At 38.6% G+C, this 23,683-nt stretch overlaps 1 protein-coding gene and 1 pseudogene across 4 annotated transcripts; one reads left to right on the forward strand and one right to left on the reverse strand.

The window, feature by feature from the left end:
- LOC109234319 (CBL-interacting serine/threonine-protein kinase 3-like) lies at positions 3,610-11,199 on the forward strand. Of its 4 annotated transcripts, none has more exons than XM_019400248.1 (15): positions 3,610-3,718; positions 5,147-5,338; positions 5,450-5,512; positions 5,794-5,865; positions 6,051-6,158; positions 6,795-6,875; positions 7,892-7,945; positions 8,385-8,510; positions 8,601-8,690; positions 9,076-9,198; positions 9,313-9,420; positions 9,538-9,651; positions 9,762-9,818; positions 9,904-9,978; positions 10,819-11,199. In XM_019400248.1, exons 1-15 carry the CDS (start codon positions 3,611-3,613, stop codon positions 10,891-10,893), a joined length of 1,446 nt encoding a protein of 481 aa, XP_019255793.1. In that variant the 5' UTR covers position 3,610; the 3' UTR covers positions 10,894-11,199. The 4 variants fall into 4 exon arrangements, with proteins under 4 accessions (XP_019255793.1, XP_019255794.1, XP_019255796.1 ...); XM_019400249.1 differs by lacking the exon at positions 3,610-3,718 and adding an exon at positions 3,725-3,829; XM_019400251.1 differs by lacking the exon at positions 3,610-3,718 and adding an exon at positions 4,010-4,026.
- LOC109234802 lies at positions 11,745-17,991 on the reverse strand (annotated as a pseudogene).

Below are 23,683 nucleotides of genomic sequence, written 5' to 3' on the forward strand. Positions count from 1 at the left end.
ATTCATATTCATGCATTAGAATTGGTTTAATTAGCATTTATTGATGTTATTAAATTAATTATAGCTAGATACGAGTGAATTGGTGGTGGAATCGAGAGGTAAAGCGGTGGTCGAGTGTTGAATTGTCAGTTGGAGGTAAGTGTTTGGTCTAACCTTGACTTGAGGGACTAGGGATCCCCGACTTGTTTGCTATGTGAAATATCATGTGTGTGACGTGTAGGTGTGGTGACGAGTACCTATGCGCCACCAAATTACTTGTTTAGCCTGTTTCCTTTTCCCGTTTCCCCTTATATCTTGCTTCCCTGCTTTAATTGCTACTTGATCATAAATGTTTCCATGTCTAATTGCTTCATGTTAATTGTTGTTCTCTTTATTGAATTATTTAGTTATTTCATGTTAGTCGTTGATGTTCCCGTTGAGGTATTATTGATTTCGTAGCTTCATTTTATTACCCCGTTGGTTTGTATGGATTCATTGGTGCCTTATGGTGCACATTGGTTGGTCTCGCTGATTTGTTTTCATGAGTGAAGTTTCATAATCGTAGCGATATTCCATTGTGTAGTTTGAAGTATAAGAATTGTGGAAATTGAGTTAACTTGTGAAACACCTTGTATTTATTCTTTGTGATTGGTGTTGATATATACATATGTTGGGATCGGTTGCACGCCGCAACAGGAGGAATAAGGGAGAATTGTGATTGTCTGGTGGGATCGGGTTGCACGCCGCAACAAGGAGTAATAAGGGTGGACGGGTAGGATCGGGTTGCGCGCCGCAACAGGAGGAATAAGAGTGATATGTGTTGAGGAGTAATAAGGGAGGACAGGTGGGATCGGGTTGCGCGCCGCAACAAGGAGGAATAAGGGAGAATATTGATACTGTTATTGTTGGAATATTGATATTGTTATTGTTTATATGGTGGGATCGGGATGCACGCCGCATCAGTTATGGTTTTTGGTATTTGTTTCTATTGAAGTCTATTATTGAGATATTGAAAACTCCCTAAGGATTGGTTATAGCTGGATACTAATAGAATGGCTGAGTAATGTGTTTCTTTAATGCAAGTTCCGGTTATTTTTCATTCTATACCTATGTTCCGTTATTATAAACTGTTAGAGGTTATATTTATATATTGTTATGCCCCGCCGTAGCCTCGTCACTACTTCGTCGAGGTTAGGCTCGGCACTTACCAGTACATGGGGTCGGTTGTACTGATACTACACTCTGCACTTTTTTGCGCACATCCCGGTGCTGGACCGTACCGACCGTAGTTCGAGGTTGCAGCCTTCAGTCCAGTGGAGACCCGAGGTAGACCTGCAGGCGTCCGCAGGCCTTGGCGTCCCCCCTCTATCATGTTTCCTTTTTTTTTAATCGATTTCCGAGACAGATGTGTATTTCTTTGTTCAGACTATTATTTGTAGTATTTGTAACGGTCCGTGAGATTGTGACACCAGTTCTGGGTGGATGTTACTTTGGTTTTCGTTATTGTGTAAAGTTAAGCTTTTAAATTATTTTCTTCCGCATTTGTTTCACTGGTTTATTTTGTTAAGTCTCAAATATTTGAAAGATAAAGGAAAAAGGTGGGATATTCTGAAACGCTGGCTTGCCTAGCGAGTACAATGTTAGGCGCCATTACGGTCCTGACAGCGGGAAATTCGGGTCGTGACATTTTCTCGGAGGTCTACTATGTGGCATAAGAATTATATCCCGGAAATTATTAGTATATCACCTTGACTAATATTGTATTTTTTCTAATTCTAATACACTCAGATCTCTCTATAACTGTATACTTATATAACAACACTTCATTATAAAAGTCAAGTTTTAATATATGTTCTTTATAATAATATTTCGATATAATATTCAGAATATTCAAAACAAATAAAGCTGTTATAGAAATGTTTTAATACCGAACATAGGATAGAAACAAAACAAATCAATGCCTCAACTTCAAAATTATCCTCAAAATGACAGAAACCCACATGCATGCACCGCCTAATTCCTTTCATCAGGAGACCATTTGGTCCCACCCTCCAATAATAGCACGTGGACTAGATTCTCCTATTTTATTTATTTACTTATTTTAGATAATTTATCCTTAGTAATTCTCTAAAATTAAAATTAGCTAAATGAAAAGAAATTACTTAATATTTTGTTTCAATTTAAATTTGAACATTAATTTTAGAAGGACGGAGAGTACAATTATTGGATCGGTTGAACCCAATATTTTTAACAATGCAAAAGTTTACTAATCTTTTAAAGATATTAAATTTTAAATTCATAATTTAAAAAATATAATGAGTTTAATAGTACGAACATTAAAAATTGAACTCATCAAGTTTAAATCTTATATGTAGAAACAATTGCTGAAATAACAATTACTCTATTGGTAAACTAGTAAATATGTTACTGTTATTACATTTGAAAATTCCCTCATAGTAAAAAATATTTATATTATTCGTGTATGTAACTTAAATTCATTAACAAATTGACAGTTGAATTATTTCATTGTTCGTTTATCGAATAAATTAATTTCGACGAATTTCATTAATGTTTTATGTTTTATCTTTGTTTCAACTCATATAACGGGTATCGAATATCGGGTGAGAAATCAAGAAAAAAAAAACTTTCGTAGTACTAAAGGTCTCACGTTCGAGCCTTGGGTATGTAAAAAATCTTGTTAGGGAGCTCTTCCCCTTTAAATGGGTCTTATGCCGGGTGAAATTTAAAAATAGCCAGATTTACAAGTGGTAACTAAAAAATAGCCATAGTTTCAAAAGTGATCGAATTTTAGCCACTTTTCATGTAAAGATAAATTTGAACGAAAATACTGTCATGATCCGGAAAATATTCCAGCATAATATACTGGAGTTCGAATTTTTTAAATGTGAACTTCCAACATAACACATTGGAGTTCCAGCATAATATACTGAAGTTCTAGCATAATATACTGAAGTTCCAGCAATATACTGGAATTACAACATAATATGCTGGAAGTTCATACACAAGAGCTCCAATCTCCAGTATATTATGTTGGAACTTTTCGTGTGCTGGAGTTCCAACATAATATGCTGGAAGTTCATACACAGGTGCTTCAATCTCCAGTATATTATGCTGGAAATTTTCATGTGCTGGAGTTCCAGCATAGTAAACTGGAAGTTCATAAACAGGTGCTCTAATCTCTAGTATATTATGCTGGAACTTTTCGTGTGGTGGAGTTCCATCATAATATGCTGGAAGTTCATACATAGGTGCACCGATATCCAGTATATTATGCTAGAACTTTCAATGTTGCAGCAAAACAATGGCTATTTTTCAATGACTTTGCAAACGCTAGCTATTTTTCAATTACTAGTCGGAAAACTGGTTAGCCCCTGTTATTTTTACCCTTATGTCATGCAAATCCAATTATAATCGGGCTCCAACACGGACACTTAAAATCTATTGAGAAACCAAAAAAGCTCACATAGCATATAAAAGATTGTTATTATTAATTTTTAACTATGTGCCTTTGCTAATATTTGAGTTTAGAAACATACTAAATTATCAATAATACTAATAGTAATTAATTTTAGCACTTTATTTACTTACCTGAAAAAAGACAAGAGAAAACATGGAATTGGAATGTAATGACATCATGTTAATGGAGTGTCCACACATTCAAATATCTGGTAAAATAATAATTGAGTCTTTTCTTATCGTGTATGCACAACCATACAACGTAAGCATTAATTTGTTTCCTATATAATAATGATAACCATTTCATAAATCTGAATTTTCAAGATTTGATTGCTTTGTTTTTCACAGTGAAGTTTGCTCTGTTCAGCTGAAAGTATATGCTTCTTTCTCTTACTTTTTGCCTTTATAAATTTTGTTGTGTTAATTTTTATAAAGTAGCTATGTGGGAATTTGCTAAATTTTGCAAATTAGCCTTTTTTGGGTATTTTTGTGGGGAATAATGATTGGAGATTTTCAGTTAACTTAGTTTCTCTTTATCTGCATTTCATGTACTTCAACTTTTGAAATTGGGTAACTTGGATTTTGTTCATTTATCTTGAATTTGAAGTTTATTTTCTTGATTTCTCTTTTCTTGTTGATGGGGATTAAGAAAGTTCTTTTCTTTATTCATCAGAATTTGTGGGAATCAGTTCTTGATGGTATAGGATTTTGCTTGTTTAATCACTGTTTAGTGAAAAGTTGTGTTTTTTCTTCTTTCACTTTTTCCTTTTTTGGTTGAAGATTCTCTAAAAAGTTGAGGTTATTCTGTTAGTCTATTCTGTTGTGAATTTAGCTTCAGTTCTAGCTGGATTATGCTATGATTTGTTGCTGATTATAAGTAAAAAATGTTTGAGGTTGTTGGATCTCTCTCTCTCTCTCTCTCTCTCTCTCTCTCTCTCTCTCTCTCTCACACACACACACACACACACACACACATATATGTTGTTTGATCACTGATTGTCCCAATAATTCTTTGTTATTTTATTCAGTCTCACTGGTTTTTTTATTAACAATTTCCAAGATATGTATTTTATATATGACTTAGTTTAACTAATTGGTGTTGTCATCTTGATTCTCATCCTTACTCCTCTAACAAATTAGAGAAATAAATAAATAAATAAATAAATACAAGAGTTGGATTGATGAATTCTTGATTGCCATTAACTGCTTTATTCTCTCACTCTTTTATTTTCTTTGATTTTGGAGCAAATAATCTTGCTTGGAAAGATTATTTTGAGATCAAAATTCTTCACAAATTACCTTAGTCCTCAACTTGCAAGAACAGACTTCTTTTTATGTCGAATTAGCTAAGTATATATTGGAAGGATCTTCATTTCAATCTGTATGTTTGTGTTACAACTCTGCAGATTAATTGAATGAATGCAAGTAGTAGAATCATTTGTGTATGTAATAGCATTAGCTATGTGTATGAATAATGTTTGTTTGGGGGGGAGGGGGTTAATTGTAACTGCACTTCCTACCTTTCTCTCTCTCTTTTATATTATCGTCGCTAAGATTTACTTTGTTAGCTTCCGCATAATGGCTTGTTATTTCGATCTCAACTATTTGTGTATATAATAGCATTCTATTAGCGTTGTGTATGAATAATGTGAGGGGTTAAATGTAACTGGAACTTTATACTTTTTTACAGAATCGTGTTGGTGTGTTGATAATGAGTAGGGCAAAAATCAAGCGTAGAGTTGGTAAATATGAAGTAGGAAGGACAATTGGCGAGGGAACGTTCGCTAAAGTCAAATTTGCAAGGAATTCAGAGACAGGAGAAAATGTGGCAATCAAGATTCTTGATAAAGATAAGGTCCTTAAGCACAAAATGGCTGAACAGGTAAACTTTTCAAGTTCTCCTTTCATTTGCGTTCTTGTATGGTTTGGTTTATTTAGTAGTTTCTTGTGTGAGTTTTTGATATGTAGTTAACTCTTGTGTATAATTTGACAGATAAAGCGGGAAATTGCTATAACGAAGTTAATCAGACATCCTCATGTTGTACAGTTATACGAGGTTGGTCCGATTTGTGTGTTGTGTGGGTAAATGCGCTTAGTTTATACTTCTTTGTGAAGGCAATGTATACGCATCTGAATCCTGTATACCTGTCGCGCTGGTTCAGCTGAACTAATAACCAAGCCGTTGCTTTGAATTTGATTGTGCATAATGTGTGTAGAGTTGGTCTTTTTTCTATCTCAACCACCGTAATCTAGATCCGGGCACTCTTTGAATGATAAAAACGTAACTTCACAAAATGTAAGATGTGCGCATAACATGCCTATTTCATTTGCTCGCAGGTGATGGGAAGCAAGACAAAGATATTCATAGTTTTGGAGTTTGTTACAGGTGGAGAGTTATTTGACAAAATTGTAAGGCCGATTCTTCCTTTTCACGTCACTCAAAAAAAAGTATCGATCTTTTTCTTGCTGATTCCAGATTTGGTTTTTATCTGCTTTTGAGCAGCTATTCAAACCTATTTTGGTGCTTACAGTCTTTTGATACTTTTGACTCTGATTGATCATTAAAGTTTATCACCTGATTTATTGATGTAAAGGTAAATCATGGACGGATGCGCGAGGAAGAGGCAAGGAAGTATTTTCAGCAGCTTATTAATGCTGTTGATTATTGTCATAGTAGGGGAGTTTATCACAGAGATCTAAAGGTCGGTATTGTTTCCGTTAAAGCACTTCAGTTATATTCTAGTCTTTTTGCTCCAGAGCTACTGTCTTTGTTTCCCTTGCGTCGGTCCTACCTTTTCTTGCGGATTTAACTTTTATACACTGATAGTGTAAATAATCTTTCTAATTTAAGGTTATTATAGATAGTTATTTGCAGAGGCGGAGCTAGAGAAGTAGATACAGGTTCGGACAAACCCAGTAGTTTTTGCTTATACCCTGTATTTGTATGGGGAAATCCACTAAATTTGTTTAAATATTCAACAGCGAACCCAGTAACTAAAAAGAGCTATAGCGCGGCTCGGTAGAGTAAAATAGATACTATATATAATGCATGTTGGACTCATGGAATCACGTTCTAAACCTTTCGGAGTGACGTTAGGTCGTTGCACCTTCGATTAACATTATGTACATCCATACCATTAATATTAACCTCAGTAGGATTTAAGGATAATACATACTTGCTTAGAATAACTTTATAAGGAAAGAACAACATGGGTTCGGTGACAAGTTCGGAACACATAAACTTTAAATTCTGACTCCGCATCGGTTATAGGTCACTTTAACTGTAATTTTGCACTGTCAGTCGCACAGGAATTATAACTCAATTTTTTGCTATGCAGCCTGAGAATTTACTGTTGGATTCTTCTGGTAATCTCAAGGTTTCTGATTTTGGATTGAGTGCTCTATCCCAGCAAGTCAGGGTAACTATTTTCAATAACTCTTCAACTTTTGAAATGAAGTATTTAACTCCTCTACTTTGTGGTTATCATTATTTAATGCAGTGAAAACACTGTTATTTGAGCCCTTACTGAGCTTGTTTCGTTAACCTAAATACTTACAATCCTCCATTGATCCTAAAGCTGATCATGGTGTCAGACGGGAACAAACTTAGCCACACTTGCTGTTACAGTAAACCAATAAACACGTGTCAGATAGGCACTTTTATCGCTAACCATGGTTAATTAATATACTTAATCGTAGTAACTTAATGTGGTTTGATGTAAACACTGGGTGCAGATAAGTTTTTTTCGGTCAGACACTCACCCCATAATAAGTTGCCTTGTCAAGCCTCATATCAACCAAAAAGAACAAGTTAGAGAACTTCACATACCGGAAAAAAAGAAGTAACGTACATCTAACCGTATCCTTATCTTTCGGGAACATGTTGCTCATTCTACGTTAGTACTTATGAACTCTGCAACCTAGTACCTAACTGTTGCGCAGGGCGTTCTAAGTGTCATCCTTCAGAACGCAATTACCATCAATTAATCATCTGTATTAGTTTGTGTTCCAGTATAAACAAAAGTTTTCAATTATCTTGTGTCTACAACTCCGACGCCCATGAATTTGGTGATATCTGGTTTGTAATTGAGAGAAGAAATCACAGTGTCATTAACTTGTCTTGACAGTTCTCTAGGTCATTTTTGGTGAATTTCATTGGAAGAATAAATAGCTGCTGCGTTAGCAATAATAGACGGCTGACTACTTGTTTGTCTTAATTGCCTCCAATGTCATTGTTAATGGACTTCTTTTTGTTTTTATTTCTTACATTGTGACAAAAAAGTCATGAGTGAATGTAGTAATTTCTCTCCTTATGTCAAGTCTGCTGATCATTTTAGCTTTCAAATGGAATAAATTTCTTTCTCCACATTTTGACGGGAGTCACGAGACTCAAATTCAGTCAGATACTGTTCTTAGTTTTTGTTGTAATTTCCAGGACGATGGCTTACTACATACCACCTGTGGAACTCCCAACTATGTTGCTCCTGAGGTATAACAAAACTGCTTAGCATAACTTTCTGTTCGTACTCATGTATACCTATTTGATTTTGCCGTAACAGACTTGCAAAAGATAAAGTATTCAGTTAGCTTGAAAACGGACTCGTAGTTAGAAATCAGATGCTTCCTCAGCAACTATCTTTAGAATGTCCTATCTCTCTCTTTAGTGCTTTAAAACAAGCTGCAAGGCTTCGTTTAAAATAGGAGTTATAGTAGTTCTAGCTATCCGATTCGAATGAGTTACCTCACTTCCTTTACTTTGCCCAAAAAAGAAAAAGAAAAAGAAAGTTCAACATATCAAAAAGCGATTTCACATTTTCAGTGGCCTCCTCCTACATAACCGACCACATCGAAAATTTACGTGAGGTCTTCGAAAGTTTTAAGAAAACATCAATTGAATCTTAGCCTGAAAAATTGGACTCCTTTATTAGGTACTCAATGACCGAGGATATGATGGTGCAACGGCAGATCTCTGGTCGTGCGGAGTCATACTCTTTGTACTGCTTGCAGGTTACTTGCCTTTTGACGACTCCAATCTCATGAACCTGTATAACAAAGTGAGCATTTTACTTAACCATTTCGTACCATTCAATCGTTTTTTGTGCATTTCTTGGCTAGTTTCACTATATCTATTTTGGTACGCACAGATATCTGCTGCTGAATTTACTTGCCCACCTTGGATCTCTTTTGCTGCCATGAAGTTAATTAATCGCATCTTGGATCCAAATCCTACGACGGTATGCATACTAGACATTTTGACAGAACCTTCTTGGTTTATAGCTTGTGACTACAATTCTTTTCATTTTTGGCCAATCGACTGAAATTAATTACAGGCAGGGGCAGATATAGCCTTTCCGCTACAGGTTCAACTGAACCCACAACTTTCGATATGGGGTATGGACTTATATGTAAAAACCTGCTAAATTTGAACCGATAATTCAAAATTAAAAATTTTAAAAGCTAAATCCATTAAACTTAAATCCTAGATCCGCCTCTTATAACAGGCGCTAGCCAACATATACAAAACATATTCACTGGCCGGCTATTATTTTGGAGGAGGCCCAATAATGTAATTATTTTCCCCCTTTTTCCTCTTATTCATGAGATATATATTCTATGCAGCGTATTACCGCCCCTGAAATTTTGGAGGATGAGTGGTTTAAGAAAGATTATAGACCACCTGTTTTCGACGAGATAGAAGATGCAAACCTGGATGATGTTGAAGCTGTTTTCAAAGACTCTGAAGTAAGCATACCGAACATATGGAATGCAGTAAATTTTGCGTCGAATTTAGAGGAAAGAAGTGGCTGTAGTATGAAATTTATCTCACATGTTACTCCTTCCTTGGCGTTACAACAGGAATATCATGTAACAGAGAAAAAAGAAGAGAAGCCAACTTCCATGAATGCATTCGAGTTGATTTCTATGTCACAAGGACTTAACCTTGGCAATCTCTTCGACGAACAGGTCACAAACGTTATTTTGTTTTAAATGCTTTTCCACTTTGTAGGAAACATCATCGATGATGTTTGTACTGTTCCATTCTTCCTATATTGACAAATGCGTTGATACCGTTGCTCTCAGGGATTCAAGCGAGAAACGAGGTTCACATCTAAATGCCCGGCCAACGAGATAATCAGTAAGATCGAAGAAGCTGCTAAACCTCTCGGCTTTGATGTTAGCAAAAAGAACTACAAGGTTGTGATGAAATTCAGTGATTCATTCAATTCGCATGTAGATTCCTCTAATATGTTTAAAAGTTATTGTAATGGAAATGAAGCATTAAACCGTTCTTATGTTTCTCTCAGATGAGGCTCCAAAATCTGAAAGCCGGAAGAAAAGGGAACCTTAATGTTTCCACTGAGGTATTTAAATGTGCATCCTAGTTGACCTTCTTTTAAGGTAGATATTTCTTATTTTATTCTGAACACTGTTTGATCTTCAAATTAGATATTTCAAGTTGCTCCGTCTCTTCATATGGTTGAGGTGCGCAAGGCAAAAGGTGACACTTTGGAATTCCACAAGGTACGATATTCGGCTAAACTTCCAAAATAATATTAAAATGACAATGCTGAACTCAGGAAGCAGTACGGACAATCAGTAGGTATTCGTAGGTGTTTTGACACGTATAATCGCAAACTAATTGATCCAGGAGGAACACAAACTTGAGGTTTAAACGGTAGAAAGAACATTCGATTAAAAGACTAAGAATTGTATGCATGTTGAAAGATTAGAGAAACGAATCCACTCCTTGGAATAATTGAGACATGGTTATCCTTTTTTGAAGAAGCAATTGCATATTGGCCTATATGAATTCAGAAAGTGTACTGACTAGCCGGTCGAATCCGGATAAAGGAGGAGGATTGTGGTAGGTTGACGGTCAACATAAAAATTGTTAAAAGATGAAGCCTATGGATCTGAATTGAGGGGAATATATACAAGGTATTAGTATAGTTGAGTCCAACAAATTTAAAAGCAAGGTATAGTTAATGGTTGGTCTACTTCCTTGCTGTTGTTAATGCTTTTCTGACTTTTACACTACTGTATTTCTGTTGTGATTTGCATGCTTGCTTGGAGCCGAGGGTCTACCAGAAACAGCCTCTCTACCTGCATAAGGTAACGGTAAGGCTGCGTACATACTACCCTCCTCAGACCCCTATCTGTGGGATTACACGGGGTTTGTCGTCGTTGTCGTCGTCGTTGTTGTAGTTATTGATTGCTCTATTAATCAGTTTCTTCGCATCCTCCTCCTGTCTTCTTCAACTCTTTTCGCAAGTGATCGGTCCATTGCTATACCACTGCTATAAGATTGGTTTATTTCTTCATTTGTTTAAACAATTTCTTGTCCATCTTTTCTTTATGCAGTTCTACAAGAATCTTTCAACCTCCTTAGATGAAGTTGTATGGAAAACTGAAGAGAACATGGAAAAGAAGAAGTAAAGAGCAATAGAATTTGCATTTTTTTGAAAAAATCTCTGTTGCTACCAATTGTAAGAACTGTTGTGGTTCTTTCTTTCTTTACTATTGTTTTTCCTTTATTTTTCTTTTGAGGCCATCTTTTCTGGGACTTTGTTCTCTTATAAGAGAATTACCAAAAAAGGATTTCTCAAATTGTTTCATTAGTTGTAGGTATTAGACAGACAGCAGAGTTTGCTCCTGTTAAGGTGAAGTTTGTATAATCTGTGTCACTTTTGACAAATGTGATTGCATGGTATACTGTATATTGGATTCTTTAGATTTTTATTTCTCTTTGAAATAATTAATAGATTTTTATTTAGTGTTCTCGATTTTGTATTTCAAATCTTGGATATCTAAGTGAGTATATACTTAATCAATATGCAATAGAAAAAGAGATGTTTGTGATTGTTCCAGGAGAAATGAAACAAAAGATATGGTAGAGCTAGGAAGCGTCCGAGCACTTTAGTGTCTGTGGTGGGGGGAGGTTGGGGGAGGGGGGCGGGGGGGAGCTTCCCTGTGAAGCTTATTTTTTTGGGCTTTTAACACATATGACTGGTCGGCCAAAGATAATTACAACCATCAGCCAAAATATTCATTGAATATGTATAAAATATGCATATTATACATTAATGTATAAAAATATACATTTTCCCGTTATTATTTTGGGAGGCGGCTGTAGTGCGTAAAAATCCCTTTCTTTATTTTAGTCATGCATGCACCCCTGTTCGTGGAAACAGCCTCTTGCAGAAATGCAGGGTAAGGCTGCGTATGAAATACGATAGACCTTTGTGGTCCGGCCCTTCTCCGGACCCCGTACATAGCGAGAGCTTAGTGCACCGGGCTAGCCTTTTATGCACCCTTGTCAATGACTATTCACATGATGGACATTTCTCCAGCTACTGATAACTATGAGAAAAAATTGAGGGTGACTTATCTTGTCATCTGCATTGTCTAATCTGTTGTAAGCTCTTATTAGTAACATCTTTTGGTGCTTGCACAAGCTCTAGTGTTGCTAGAACTTCATTCATGGTTGGCCTAAGTTTCGGATCAACGTCGAGGCACCTCAGAGCAAGGGCAGCTGCAGTTTGGGCAGCTTTCTTTGAGTACTGTCCCCCTAATCATGTGTCCATGATTCTCAGTACTCTTCTGTTATCACTTAGGAATGGTGTTGCCCATTCCACCAATGTTTCATCAACCCCTCCTGCATTTTCATCACCCGTTGCTCGTTTCCCGGAGAGCAACTCTAGTAGAACAACCCCAAAACTGTAGACATCATTCTTTGGTGTCAAGTGACCTGTTTGGAACAAGTTGAGTTGGAAAAATCAGTGAAAAAACCTGCAAAATATCAGATACTTTAAGCTCTATGCACCGACTATGTACACGATTAGATCACTTACATGGTAAATACATTTCTATGGTAAGTATTACTGGTGAAAGATGGTAACTAACCTACTATGACATGTTAATCTATACTGGTAATGTAAAAATCTTTACACTGTCTGTGCATGTAACATGTATCCAATATAAAACAAGAAAAAAGAAAAGGAAGTTGCCACAATTTTCTATGCACTGACAGTGTAAACGAATTTTAAGTTATTTTTACGTTATCAAGTCACCTAAAAATAACTACAGGTTACATAAAATATAATGTGGACAACCTGCTACAACAGGTTAAGTTACACCGCATAGTGTAAAAAATTTTACACTGTCAGTTTATACACATTAAATCAGTAAGGAACAAGAATGAATAAGTGACTCAAATTAGATGACCAGAATAACATGATAAAAAAAAAAGGGCAACATGGTGCACAAAGCATCCCGCGTTCACGCAACGGTCCAGGGAAGGAACGCACCCCTTGGGGCCTTGGGGTGTTATGTAGACAGCCTACTCTAATGCAAGCATTAGTGGCTGCTTCCACGGCTCGAACCCCTGACCTATAGGTCACACAGAGACAACTTACCGTTGCTTCAAGGCTCCCCTTCGGTCACAATAACAAGATAACTAGTTTAATTTGAAAAACATAAGTTGAGGTTAACGAAAGAAACCTGATGAAACATATTCTGGTGCAGCATAACCCATAGTACCTATAACCCTGGTTGAGACATGAGTTCTGTCTCCACTAGGACCATCTCTTGCCAGTCCAAAATCTGATAGCTTGGCATTGAAATCCTGCACAAATTCAATCTATAAGTTTTGGAGAAACAGTTTTCTAGTTCTAATCATTGTTACAGATTTGGAGAGTTTACTGAATCTAGTAGTATGTTTGAAGCCTTGAGATCGCGGTAAATAACATTTGCTTCTAGACCGTGTAAGAAGGACAAGCCTCGCGCAACGTCTACTGCAATACACATTCGTGTAGCCCAAGGTATAAGTTGAACTCCTTCTGCATAAAACAATTGAAGGATCAACGATGTTAGTCTTCTATCCAGAGGCGGACCCATGATTTTTATGCGACAGAGGCATAGTATTCTACTCAACCAGTGCCTCCTAAAGGCTTTTAGTGTTTAGCGTGTCAAGTGCTTTAAATTAACCATTTTCAAGGTGTATATATATATATATACATACATACAAGATTTCTACCAAAACTTAGGGTCCAGTGACCCCTCACTATAACACATAGGTCCGCCTCTGCTTCTATCGATTACTAAGCATACAAAAATGAAGGTTCATGTGAAATGACAGGAAATATATAGAAATATTTTCTGGAAACAGTTTTGTAAAGAGATTGACTCACTTTTAAATAAATGATTTTCCAAACTTCCTTTTGTCATGACCTCATAAACAAGAAGCATGTTATCAAACTCTGAGCAATATCCAATTAACCTCACTAGATTTTCATGGTGAAGCTGTCCTAAGTAGTTAACCTCTGCCTGCAGGTAAGATATATGGAAAAAAATGTTAAATCACAAAAGACAAGTGCTACAAAAAACATTTTAAAGAAAAATTCTTGTAACAGTCCAGGCCTAACTGTCAAGGTATTGTCCATTGTGGCCAAACCTTCGTGACCTCACAATTTTGTTCACTTAGCTTTAATGAATAAGGGGCCTGGAGCCCTGGACTAATGAACTCGCCTTATCTTGGCAAACCTCAACGAGGACGCTGAGTTCCTAAATGGTGGGTGTAACTTTCCATGGACTGCTAGCAATTGACTTTGAAAGGAGGTTTGTTGTGAAGCTTTCCTTAGACAAATCCCAGATCGAAATGGGAGGAAAACTTTAGGGGCCATATAAGGAAGGCTCAAGAATTCAACTAATCGTGAGGCTCCGCAGTTTGGGCCAAAGCGGGCAATACCTTGGCAGTTGGACCTTGGCCGTTATAATGCTGTAGTTTCTTGATGACATACAAGCCATTCTTTGTGCCCTTGGAAGCTTTCAGGCTTAAGTTTCTTGACAGCTACCACCATTCCATTTCCTGGTTTGCAGGGAGCAAAAGTATTTTCGTCGATCCATCCTTTGAATACGCATCCAAAACCTCCCTCGCCAAGAAGACTATCAGCTCGGAAGTTCCTAGTTGCATTCTTGAGGTCATTGAAGGTAAAGGACTTGAGGTTTCTGTGAATACATGACTCACTTTTGCTAGAATTGTCATAGAATGACTGTTTATGAGAATGAACTGGTTCCTTTTTCTCATTGCTAAGGCCAGTTTTAGGATCTGAAATAAGAATTGCAAAGATGTCATCAGCTTGGAAATAGAATTTGACATATAGAATAAGGGGGAGTCTCGGCGTAACTGGTAAAGTTGTTGCCTTGTGACCAGGAGATCACAGGTTCGACCCCTAGAAACAGCCTCTTGCAGAAATGCAGGCTAAGGCTCCCTACGATATACCCTTGTGGTCTTGCCCTTCCCCGGACCTCGCGCAATAGCGAGAGCTTAGTGTGCACCGGGCTGCCCATTAGAATTGAACAACTATATTGTATTCAACAGAAGGAAGAAATGAGCCATGACAATAACATGCATACTTTAATCATATTATGAACGTTATACATGATTGTGTTTTTATTTGCTACAATACAATCATATCAAGGTCGGCTTTATGAATCCTCACTGTCCGTCGCTCCATTTAAGCTCGTCTCGGTTTATATAAATAAAAAGAAAAATAGTTTCTCTAGCACTATAATTTTTACATCTGCTAGTGGCATATAAATCTTTGACTAGAGTGAAACACTCGTAGCAAATATTGTGTTCCTATTCACAGGATCAAATTGGTAGTTTTAAGGTGCTTTTCAACACTTCATTTTTTTTTAGCTAACATGAAATTTCATAAATAAATAGAGAAGAAGGTAGAATTATATCTCAAGAATCCCTAAATTACATATACAAAAAAGGGTGTTTAAGAAATCACAATGCAGTTCAACTTTTTTATAAATTTTATTCAAAAAAAGCAGAGATAAATTGGAAGAAGATAGTGGATTCTACCAAAGAACTGGCTTGAAGAAGCATGAGCAAGCTTTGCAGATTTACAAAATAAAAACCCCATATTTAGAAAAAGTGATAAAAAACCAAGAAATTTATAGAGAAAGGTGTAAACTTGGAACAATAGTAGAGTTGAAATAATTAATTTTCTTATTTATAGAGCTGACAGTCCCTAGTAGTGAAGTATTTAGCTATGGCATAAAGAGTTTTGATTCTCAGCTGCCAGAATATCTTTAAGGTTGACTAGACATTTTAAGGTGGCTTTTTTTTTTTTTTTTTTTTTTTATAATCATTTGGTATCCAGAATCTATTGACCTGACTAATCTACATTGGCATTGTGTAAACCTCTAAGTACTCTAGAGATTTCTCCATTATCAAAACTCAAATCCGAAATCTCTGTCGTATTGTAGAATTTAAATCTAAATCGAATAAGGCCGCATATGTAACAGTAACACTAGCATGTTCCTATTTATCTCAAGTCTTCGTTTGTGTGCGTTATTTGTGATGGGTATCAAGATTTCATTAAACTAAACAAGTCAAATTTCTATAGGTATGACAATCTTGGGGACAAAGGTAGAATATACTCTGTTGAGATGAATATTTATAGGCAAACAAAGTACATTTACTGATTAAAAAATCCCTCGAAAAGTCCAAAATCTTAATAGTAGAATTATTGTACAGTAAATTAGAGAAAAAAGCAAACAATAAATTGGAGTCTTAATACGAATAAGAAGTGCCATTGCTAGTTGCCTTAACAGTATACAGCAGATATAATTAAGAACTCATCTTATTCATTGGTAAGCACCAAAACAAAATATTTTTGACTGAAAATAGACTTTTTTTAATTTGTCTCATATAGTACAAAAATAGAGAAGTAGGCAATGAAGTTCAACCTTCTTGGCATTTTATTAGTTGACTTATAAAATAAATAAAAAATATTTATGAACCAATTTGGCTTCACAAATTGACATCCTCTTGGTAGATTAGTCATGTGCAATGTACTTCCCATTTTAGACTACTCTAGAAGATTTTATTTCCTATTTTTATAAAATATTATATAATATTTCAAAATATCTTTCATGATTTGAAAATATGAGATTTGTTTAGTGTTACATAGGATCCCCTCAGGAATTAACTTGTTTTAATTTGTGTATTGTCGATGTATACGGTTAAAATCGGTCCCACCCGATTTTACTGATTTATCGAGACCGGTGTGAAGGATCGAAGACCGGTCCCGTAATAGATCAGATCGAGGCACGAGGACAAGGTACCGAGTTTGAGATTCGAGGTAGCTATCAAGATCGGGGTCGGTAGTGATTGAGACCAAACGAGACAAACATCGAGTAAGATCGAAGGTAGCATAACAACATAAAGGCGAGATATCCGTGACTGGTCGGAGATCATGGCGGAAATCTCGGAACGGATCAAATCAAGGACGGTTAACTAGCTAGTCATAGGATTTTCTTCTGTAATTAGAGTTATACCATAATTAGGATTCCTCTACTATATAAAGAGGAGTCCCAATCATTTGTAGGGCACTTACATTCTGAGATATCAAAGCAATATAACACTTTCTCTTCAATTTATACTCTTGTTCATCAGCTTGCTTATATTTTTAACTGTTCTTACACCAATCAGCTTGAGGGTATCCGAGCTTGAGGACTGAATTCCATTCAAATACTGGTTTGCTTTATCTTATTATTTATTTTTGTTACTAATATTTACATTTATCAATTGGTATTAAGTAAAATCACGTGTTCTTAAAACCACATTATAAGTTTAATTGTTATCCAATTTTAAAGGTAAATTGGAGTCTTAATAAAAATAAGAAATACCATTGCTAGTTGCCTTAAAAGTAGACAACAGATATAATTAATAACTCATCTTATTCTTGGTAAGCGCCAAAAATAATATAATTTTGACTGAAAATAGAAATCTTTTGACTTATTTGATTACAAAATATAAAAAAAGAGAATTTTGTAATTTGTCTCATAAAAAATATTTATGAACCAACTTGGCTACAAAAATTGGCATCCTCCAGGTAGATTAGTCATGTGCAATCTACTTCCCATTTTAGATTACTCTAGAAGCTTTTATTTCCTATTTTTATAAAATATTAATATAATAGCTCAATATATCTTTCATGATTTGAAAATATGAGATTTGTTTAGTGTTACATTGGTATGGAATCAAGAAATATTATCAATTTCAGATATAGAACACTTACCTAACTCAAACTCGTGAAGAATCCCTCCAGAATCGCACAAAACCGAGGCTTCAAACTCAAAAATGAACAAAAATACCAAACTCCCGAACTTAAGCATTCTGTTCAGGTCATTTCGCATTTGCGAAAAATTATATCGCACATGCGGTCTCACTTTTTGTGAGAAAAATTCTCGCATCTGCGAAGCCGGCTTGCTTGGCAGAGGTCCGCATTTGCGGAAATTAAGTCGCATTTGCGACTGCGCAGAAGTGCCCAAAGGAGCCGCAGAAGCGAGCCCTTCAGCATTTGCGATCACTGGGCCGCAGAAGCGGTATTGCACCTGCGTGCAAAAACTCCGCAGAAGCGATGCAACAGGGCCTGTGCCAATTTCGCAGAAGCAGCCACACACCTGCGCTAAAAAATTTCGCAAGTGCGACGCACCAGAACCAGACCTGTCCAGCATGCTCCTAACGATCCGAAACCCGTTCGAAACTCACCCGAGCCACTCGGGACCTCGTTCGAATATACCAATAAGTACCGTAATGGCACGGACCTACTCGAGGTCTCAAATCACATTAAATAACGCTGAAACTACAAATCGTACCTCGATTCGAACTTAATGAATTTGTGAAATTTTCAATTCTATAACTCACGCCGAAACATGGAAAATCAATCTGGAATAACCTCAAATGACATAACAGAGCTATTCTAACTCTCGGAATCGCAATCCGAGCCCGATATCAAAATAGTCAATTTACGGTAAAACTTAGAAATTCTTTAAACCTTTAAATCTCTAGTTTTTAACAAATGGCGTTAAATCAAGCTAGGGACTTGAGAATTTGATTCGGTACATACGTCCAAGTCCCAAATCACGACAGGGACCCACCGGGACTGTCAAAACACTGATCTGAGTCCGTTTATACAAAACGTTGACCGAAGTTAACTCAAATGAATTTTAAAGCAGGGTTTCGCATTTTTATCAAATTCTCACATAAAAACCTTTCGAAAAAAGATGCGGACTGCGCACACAAATTGAGGAAGGTTAAATGGAGCTAATCGAGATTTCGAAAAACATAAATGAAGGTTAAAATTAAAAATGACCTATCGGGTCATCACATTCTCCACCTCTAAAACAAGCGTTCATCCTTGAACGGAAATAGAAATGTACTTGGATTGGTGAAGAGGTATGTATATCTATTCCGCATGTTCGACTCGGACTCCCAAGTAGCTACCTCGATCGGCTGACCTCTCCACTGCACTCGAACTGAAGGTAACTCTTAGACCTCAATTGTCGGACCTGCCAGCCTAGAATAGCTACCGGCTCCTCCTCATAAGTCAAATCCTTGTCCAATAGGACTAAGCTGAAATCTAATACATGGGACAGATCACCGTGATACTTCTGGAGTATAGACGCATGGAACACCGGATGAATTGCTGATAAACTAGGTGGTAGTGCAAGCCTGAAGGCCACCTCACCCACTCTCTCAAGAATCTCAAAGGGTCCGATAAACCTAGGGCTCAACTTGCCCTTCTTTCCGAACCTCATCACACTCTTCATAGGTGAAATCGGGAGCAATACCCTCTCTCCAACTATGATTGCAACATCACGAACTCTACGGTCGGCATAACTCGTTTGCCTAGACTGAGCTGTGGAAGTCTATCCTGAATAATCTTGACCTTATCCAAGGCATCCTGTACCAAATCAGTACCCAACAACCGAGCTTCTCTCGGCTCAAACCAACCAACTGGCGAACGGCACCGCCTCCCGTATAATGCTTCATAGAGAGCCATCTAAATGCTTGACTAGTAGTTGTTGTTATAGGTAAACTCCGCAAGCGGCAAGAACTGATCCCAAGAACCCCCGAAATACATAACACAAATGCGAAACATATCTTCCAATATCTGAATAGTGCGCTCGGATTGTCTGTCCGTCTGGGGATGAAACAATGTACTCAACTCAACGTGCGTGCCTAACTCACGTTGTACGACCCTCCAGAAGTGCGAGGTGAACTGCGTGCCTCAATCAGAAATGATGGACACGGGCACACCGTGAAGACAGACGATCTCGCGGATATAGATCTCAGCTAACCGCTCCAAAGAATATGTAACTGCTACTGGAATGAAATGTGCCGACTTGGTCAACCTGTCCATAATGAACCATACTGTGTCGAACTTCTTCTGAGTCCGTGGGAGTCCTACTACAAATCCATAGTGATACGCTCCCATTTACACTCAAAAATCTCTAACTTCTGAAGCAAATCACCAGGCCTCTGATGCTCGTACTTTCTATTGACAATTTATACACCGAGCTACATATGCAACTATATCCTTCTTCATTCTCCTCCACCAATAATGTTATCGCAAGTCCTGATATATCTTGGTGGAACCCTGATGAATAGAATACCGGGAATATTGGGCCTCCTTAAGACTCAAAACCTCATCATCTCCAACAATAACCTGATTGGCACCATCGTGCCGCACCGTGTTCCTATGGACAAGCAAATGGGGATCATCATACTGACGTTTTCTGATGCGCTCATACAATAAAGACCGGGCGACTGTGCAAGCTAAAACACGAATGGGCTTTGAAAGACCGGGCGACTGAACGTCTGCTTCAAGCGGCCTCTCACCAACTAGAATATACGCAAGGCTGCCCATACTCATAGCCTTTCTACTCAAGGCATCGACCACCACATGGGCCTTCCTGAGGTGATAGAAAATGGTGATATCATAGTCTTTCAACAGCTCCAACCACCTCATCTGCCTCAAGTTGAGATCCTTTTGCTTAAACAAGTACTGTAGACTCCGATGATCCGTGAATACCTCGCACGACATGCCGTAAATATAATGCCTCCAAATCTTCAGCGCATGAACAACTACTGCCAACTCAAAGTCATGAACAAGGTAATTCTTCTCATATACCTTCAACTGCCGTGATGCATATGTAATCACCCTGCCATCCTGCATCAATACTACACCGAGTCCAATACGAGATGCATCACAACACATCGTGTAAGATCCTGAACCGTTGGGCAACACCAACATTGGCGCCGTAGTCAAGGCAGTCTTGAGCTTCTGAAAGCTCAACTCACACTCATCCGACCATCTGAATGGGGCATCCTTCTGGGTCAATCTAGTCAATAGGGCTGCTATGGATGAAAACCCCTCCATGAACCGGCGATAATAACTCGCCAAACCCAGAAAACTCCGGATCTCTGTAGCTGAAGTAGGTCTAGGCCAGTTCTTAACCGCCTCAACCTTCTTAGGATCCACCTTTATGCCATCTTCCAATACAACATGCCCCAAAAAGGCGATTGAGTCTAACCAAAACTCACACTTTGAAAACTTGGCATATGACTGGTTATCTCTCAAGGTGTAGAGTACAATCCGAAGATGCTGCTCATGCTCCTCTCGACTGCGGGAGTAGATCAAGATATCATCAATGAATACAATCACAAAAGAATCCAAATAGGGCTTGAACACCTGGTTCATCAAATCTATAAATGTTGTTGGGGCATTTGTCAGCCCAAATGACATCACTAGGAACTCATAGAGCCCATACCGAGTTTGAAAAATTGTCTTAGGACATCAGATGCCCTAATCCTCAATTGATGGTAGCCAGACCTCAAATCAATCTTTGGAAACACCTTGGCACCCTGAAGCTGATCAAATAAATCATCAATTCTCCGCAACAGATACTTGTTCTTGATAGTGACCTTGTTCAACTACAGATAATCTATACACATCCTCATTGAACCATCTTTCTTCTTTACAAACAACACCGGCGCACCCTAGGGCAAGACACTAGGTCTGATGAATCCCTGATCAAGCAAATCTTGCCATTGCTCCTTCAATTCCTTCAACTCCGGCTTGGCCATACGATATGGTGGAATAGAAATGGGTTGAGTGCCCGGAGCCGAATCAATACAGAAGTCAATATCTCTGTTGGGGGGCATCCCGACACATCTGCAGGAAATACCTATGGAAACTCATGAACTACTGGTACTAAATCTATGGAAGGAACCTCCGCACTAGAATAGCGAATATAAGCCAAATAAGCTAGACATCCCTTTCGACCATACGCCAAGCCTTCACATAAGAGATAACCCAGCTGGTAGAATGTCCAGAAGTCCCTTTCCACTCTAATCGAGGCAACCCCGGCATGTCTAAGCTCACCGTGTTGGCGTGACAATCCAATATAGCATGATAAGGTGAAAGCCAATCCATATCTAAGATAAAATCAAAATCTACCATATCAAGAAGTAAGAGATCTACACTAGTCTCAAGACTCCCAATAGTAACCACATACGAGCGATAGACACGGTTTACAATAATAGAATCTCCCAGAGACGTGGACACACACACAGGAGCACTCAAAGAACCACGAGGCACAACCAAATATGAAGCAAAATAGGATGATACATAAGAATAAGTAGATCCCGGATCAAATAGAACTAAAGCATCTCTATGGCAAACTGGAATAATACCCGTGATCACAACGTCAGATGACTCGGCCTCAGGCCTAAAAGGGAAAGCATAAAATAGGGGCTGGGCCCCACCACTTTGAACTATATCTCTGGGACGGCCTCTAGCTGGTTGGCCTCCACCTCTAACAGCCTGACCTCCACCTCTAATGGTCTGACCTCCATCTCTGGTTGTCTGACCCCTGCCTCTAGCTGGTTGAGCGGGCGGTAGAGCAACCGGTGCTGGAACCATGGCATGAGAAATTTGATGTGGCATGCCGCCCAATAATCTAGGACAGGACCTCCTGATGTGCCCAATACCACCACACTCAAAATACCCATCCTGCTGCTGTGGCTGCTGAAGATGAAGCTTACCCGAGCGGGCCGGATAACCACGATGATAACTCTTAATCGGAGGCCCACTGATAGGAGTTGATGGTACACTATAGGCTGGCTGCCTAGAATAAGGCACATAAGGACCACGACTCCCTGAAGCATTGTGAGATGCCTAAAGCACTGACTGAAATGGCCAAGGAGGATGGCCCCTACCATAAGTTCCCTGCCTCCAAATGAGGAGCCACTGAAATTACTAGAATGATAGGGCCTCTTATCTGACACCGTCCCTCTCTCCTGAGCATGAACCAACTCGATCCGTCTAGCAATATCCACGCCCGTCTAGAAGGAAATATCGCTCCATGTCTCCTTGGCCAGCTGAAGCCTGATAGTGTAAGTGAGCCCATCAATAACTCTCCTCACTCTCTCCTTCTCAGCAGGAAGCAAGATAGTAGCATGGCGAGCTAAGTCCACAAATCGAGTCTCTTACTGGGTGACAGTCATACCACCATGCTGAAGTCGCTCAAACTACCTGTAGTACTCCTCTCTCATGGTGACATGGATGAACTTCTCTATAAATAACTGTGAGAACTGATCCCAGGTAAGTGCAGGCGAACCAGCTGATCTAGTCAATATATAACCTCTCTACCATCTCCGGGCGGAACCAGTCATCTAAAATGCTATAAAATCGACCCCATTGGTCTCAACTATACCCATGTTGCACAACACCTCATGGCAACAGTCCAGATGGTGACCGGGTGGACTACCCCAACTGGCGGGGCTGCTGGAGTCTGATACTAGGGAGCCACCTGCTCCGGGGTGGGAGTAGCGGGAGTATGTGTTCCTCCCCCAGCTCGAGAGACGACTGGTGCCACCGAAAACATACCGGTCTGGGCCACACTCTCTATAAGGCCCACCATACGGACTAGAGCATCCTGAAGCTCTGGAGTGGCTATGGACCCCTCCGGAACGGGTACGGTCTGAACTGAAACCTCCTCCTCAAGATCCACCTGAGGCTCTACTGCAGGTGCTGCCGCTCGAGCTCTAGGTTGAGGTCTGCCTCTGCCTCGACCTCTAGCGCGACCTCGGCCTCGACCTCTGCCTCTAGTCACAGCTGCCACTGGGGTCTCCGGCTCCTGTCCGGCGGTAGATGTAGTGCGTGTTCTAGCCATCTGCGAGAGGACAAGAATAGAAGAGTTTAATCACCAATGATAGGATAAAATCGCATGACAGAGTAAGAAAGAAGTGATATTTTTCCTAAACTCCATAGCCTCTGGAAGATAAGTACAGACATCTTCGTACCGATCCTCCAGACTCTACTAAGCTTGCTCGTGACTCGTGAGACCTAGGTAACCTAAT

This window comes from Nicotiana attenuata, chromosome 11 (genome assembly GCF_001879085.1).
Source record: "Nicotiana attenuata strain UT chromosome 11, NIATTr2, whole genome shotgun sequence".
Classification (NCBI taxonomy): Eukaryota; Viridiplantae; Streptophyta; class Magnoliopsida; order Solanales; family Solanaceae; genus Nicotiana; species Nicotiana attenuata.

Coding starts and splice junctions, on each gene's coding strand:
- LOC109234319 (XM_019400248.1), top strand. CDS start 3,611: ATGGAATTGGAATGTAATGACATCATGTTAATGGAGTGTCCACACATT. Junction 9,199..9,312: donor CTGTTTTCAAAGACTCTGAA/GTAAGCATACCG, acceptor GCGTTACAACAG/GAATATCATGTAACAGAGAA. Junction 9,979..10,818: donor ACACTTTGGAATTCCACAAG/GTACGATATTCG, acceptor TTCTTTATGCAG/TTCTACAAGAATCTTTCAAC.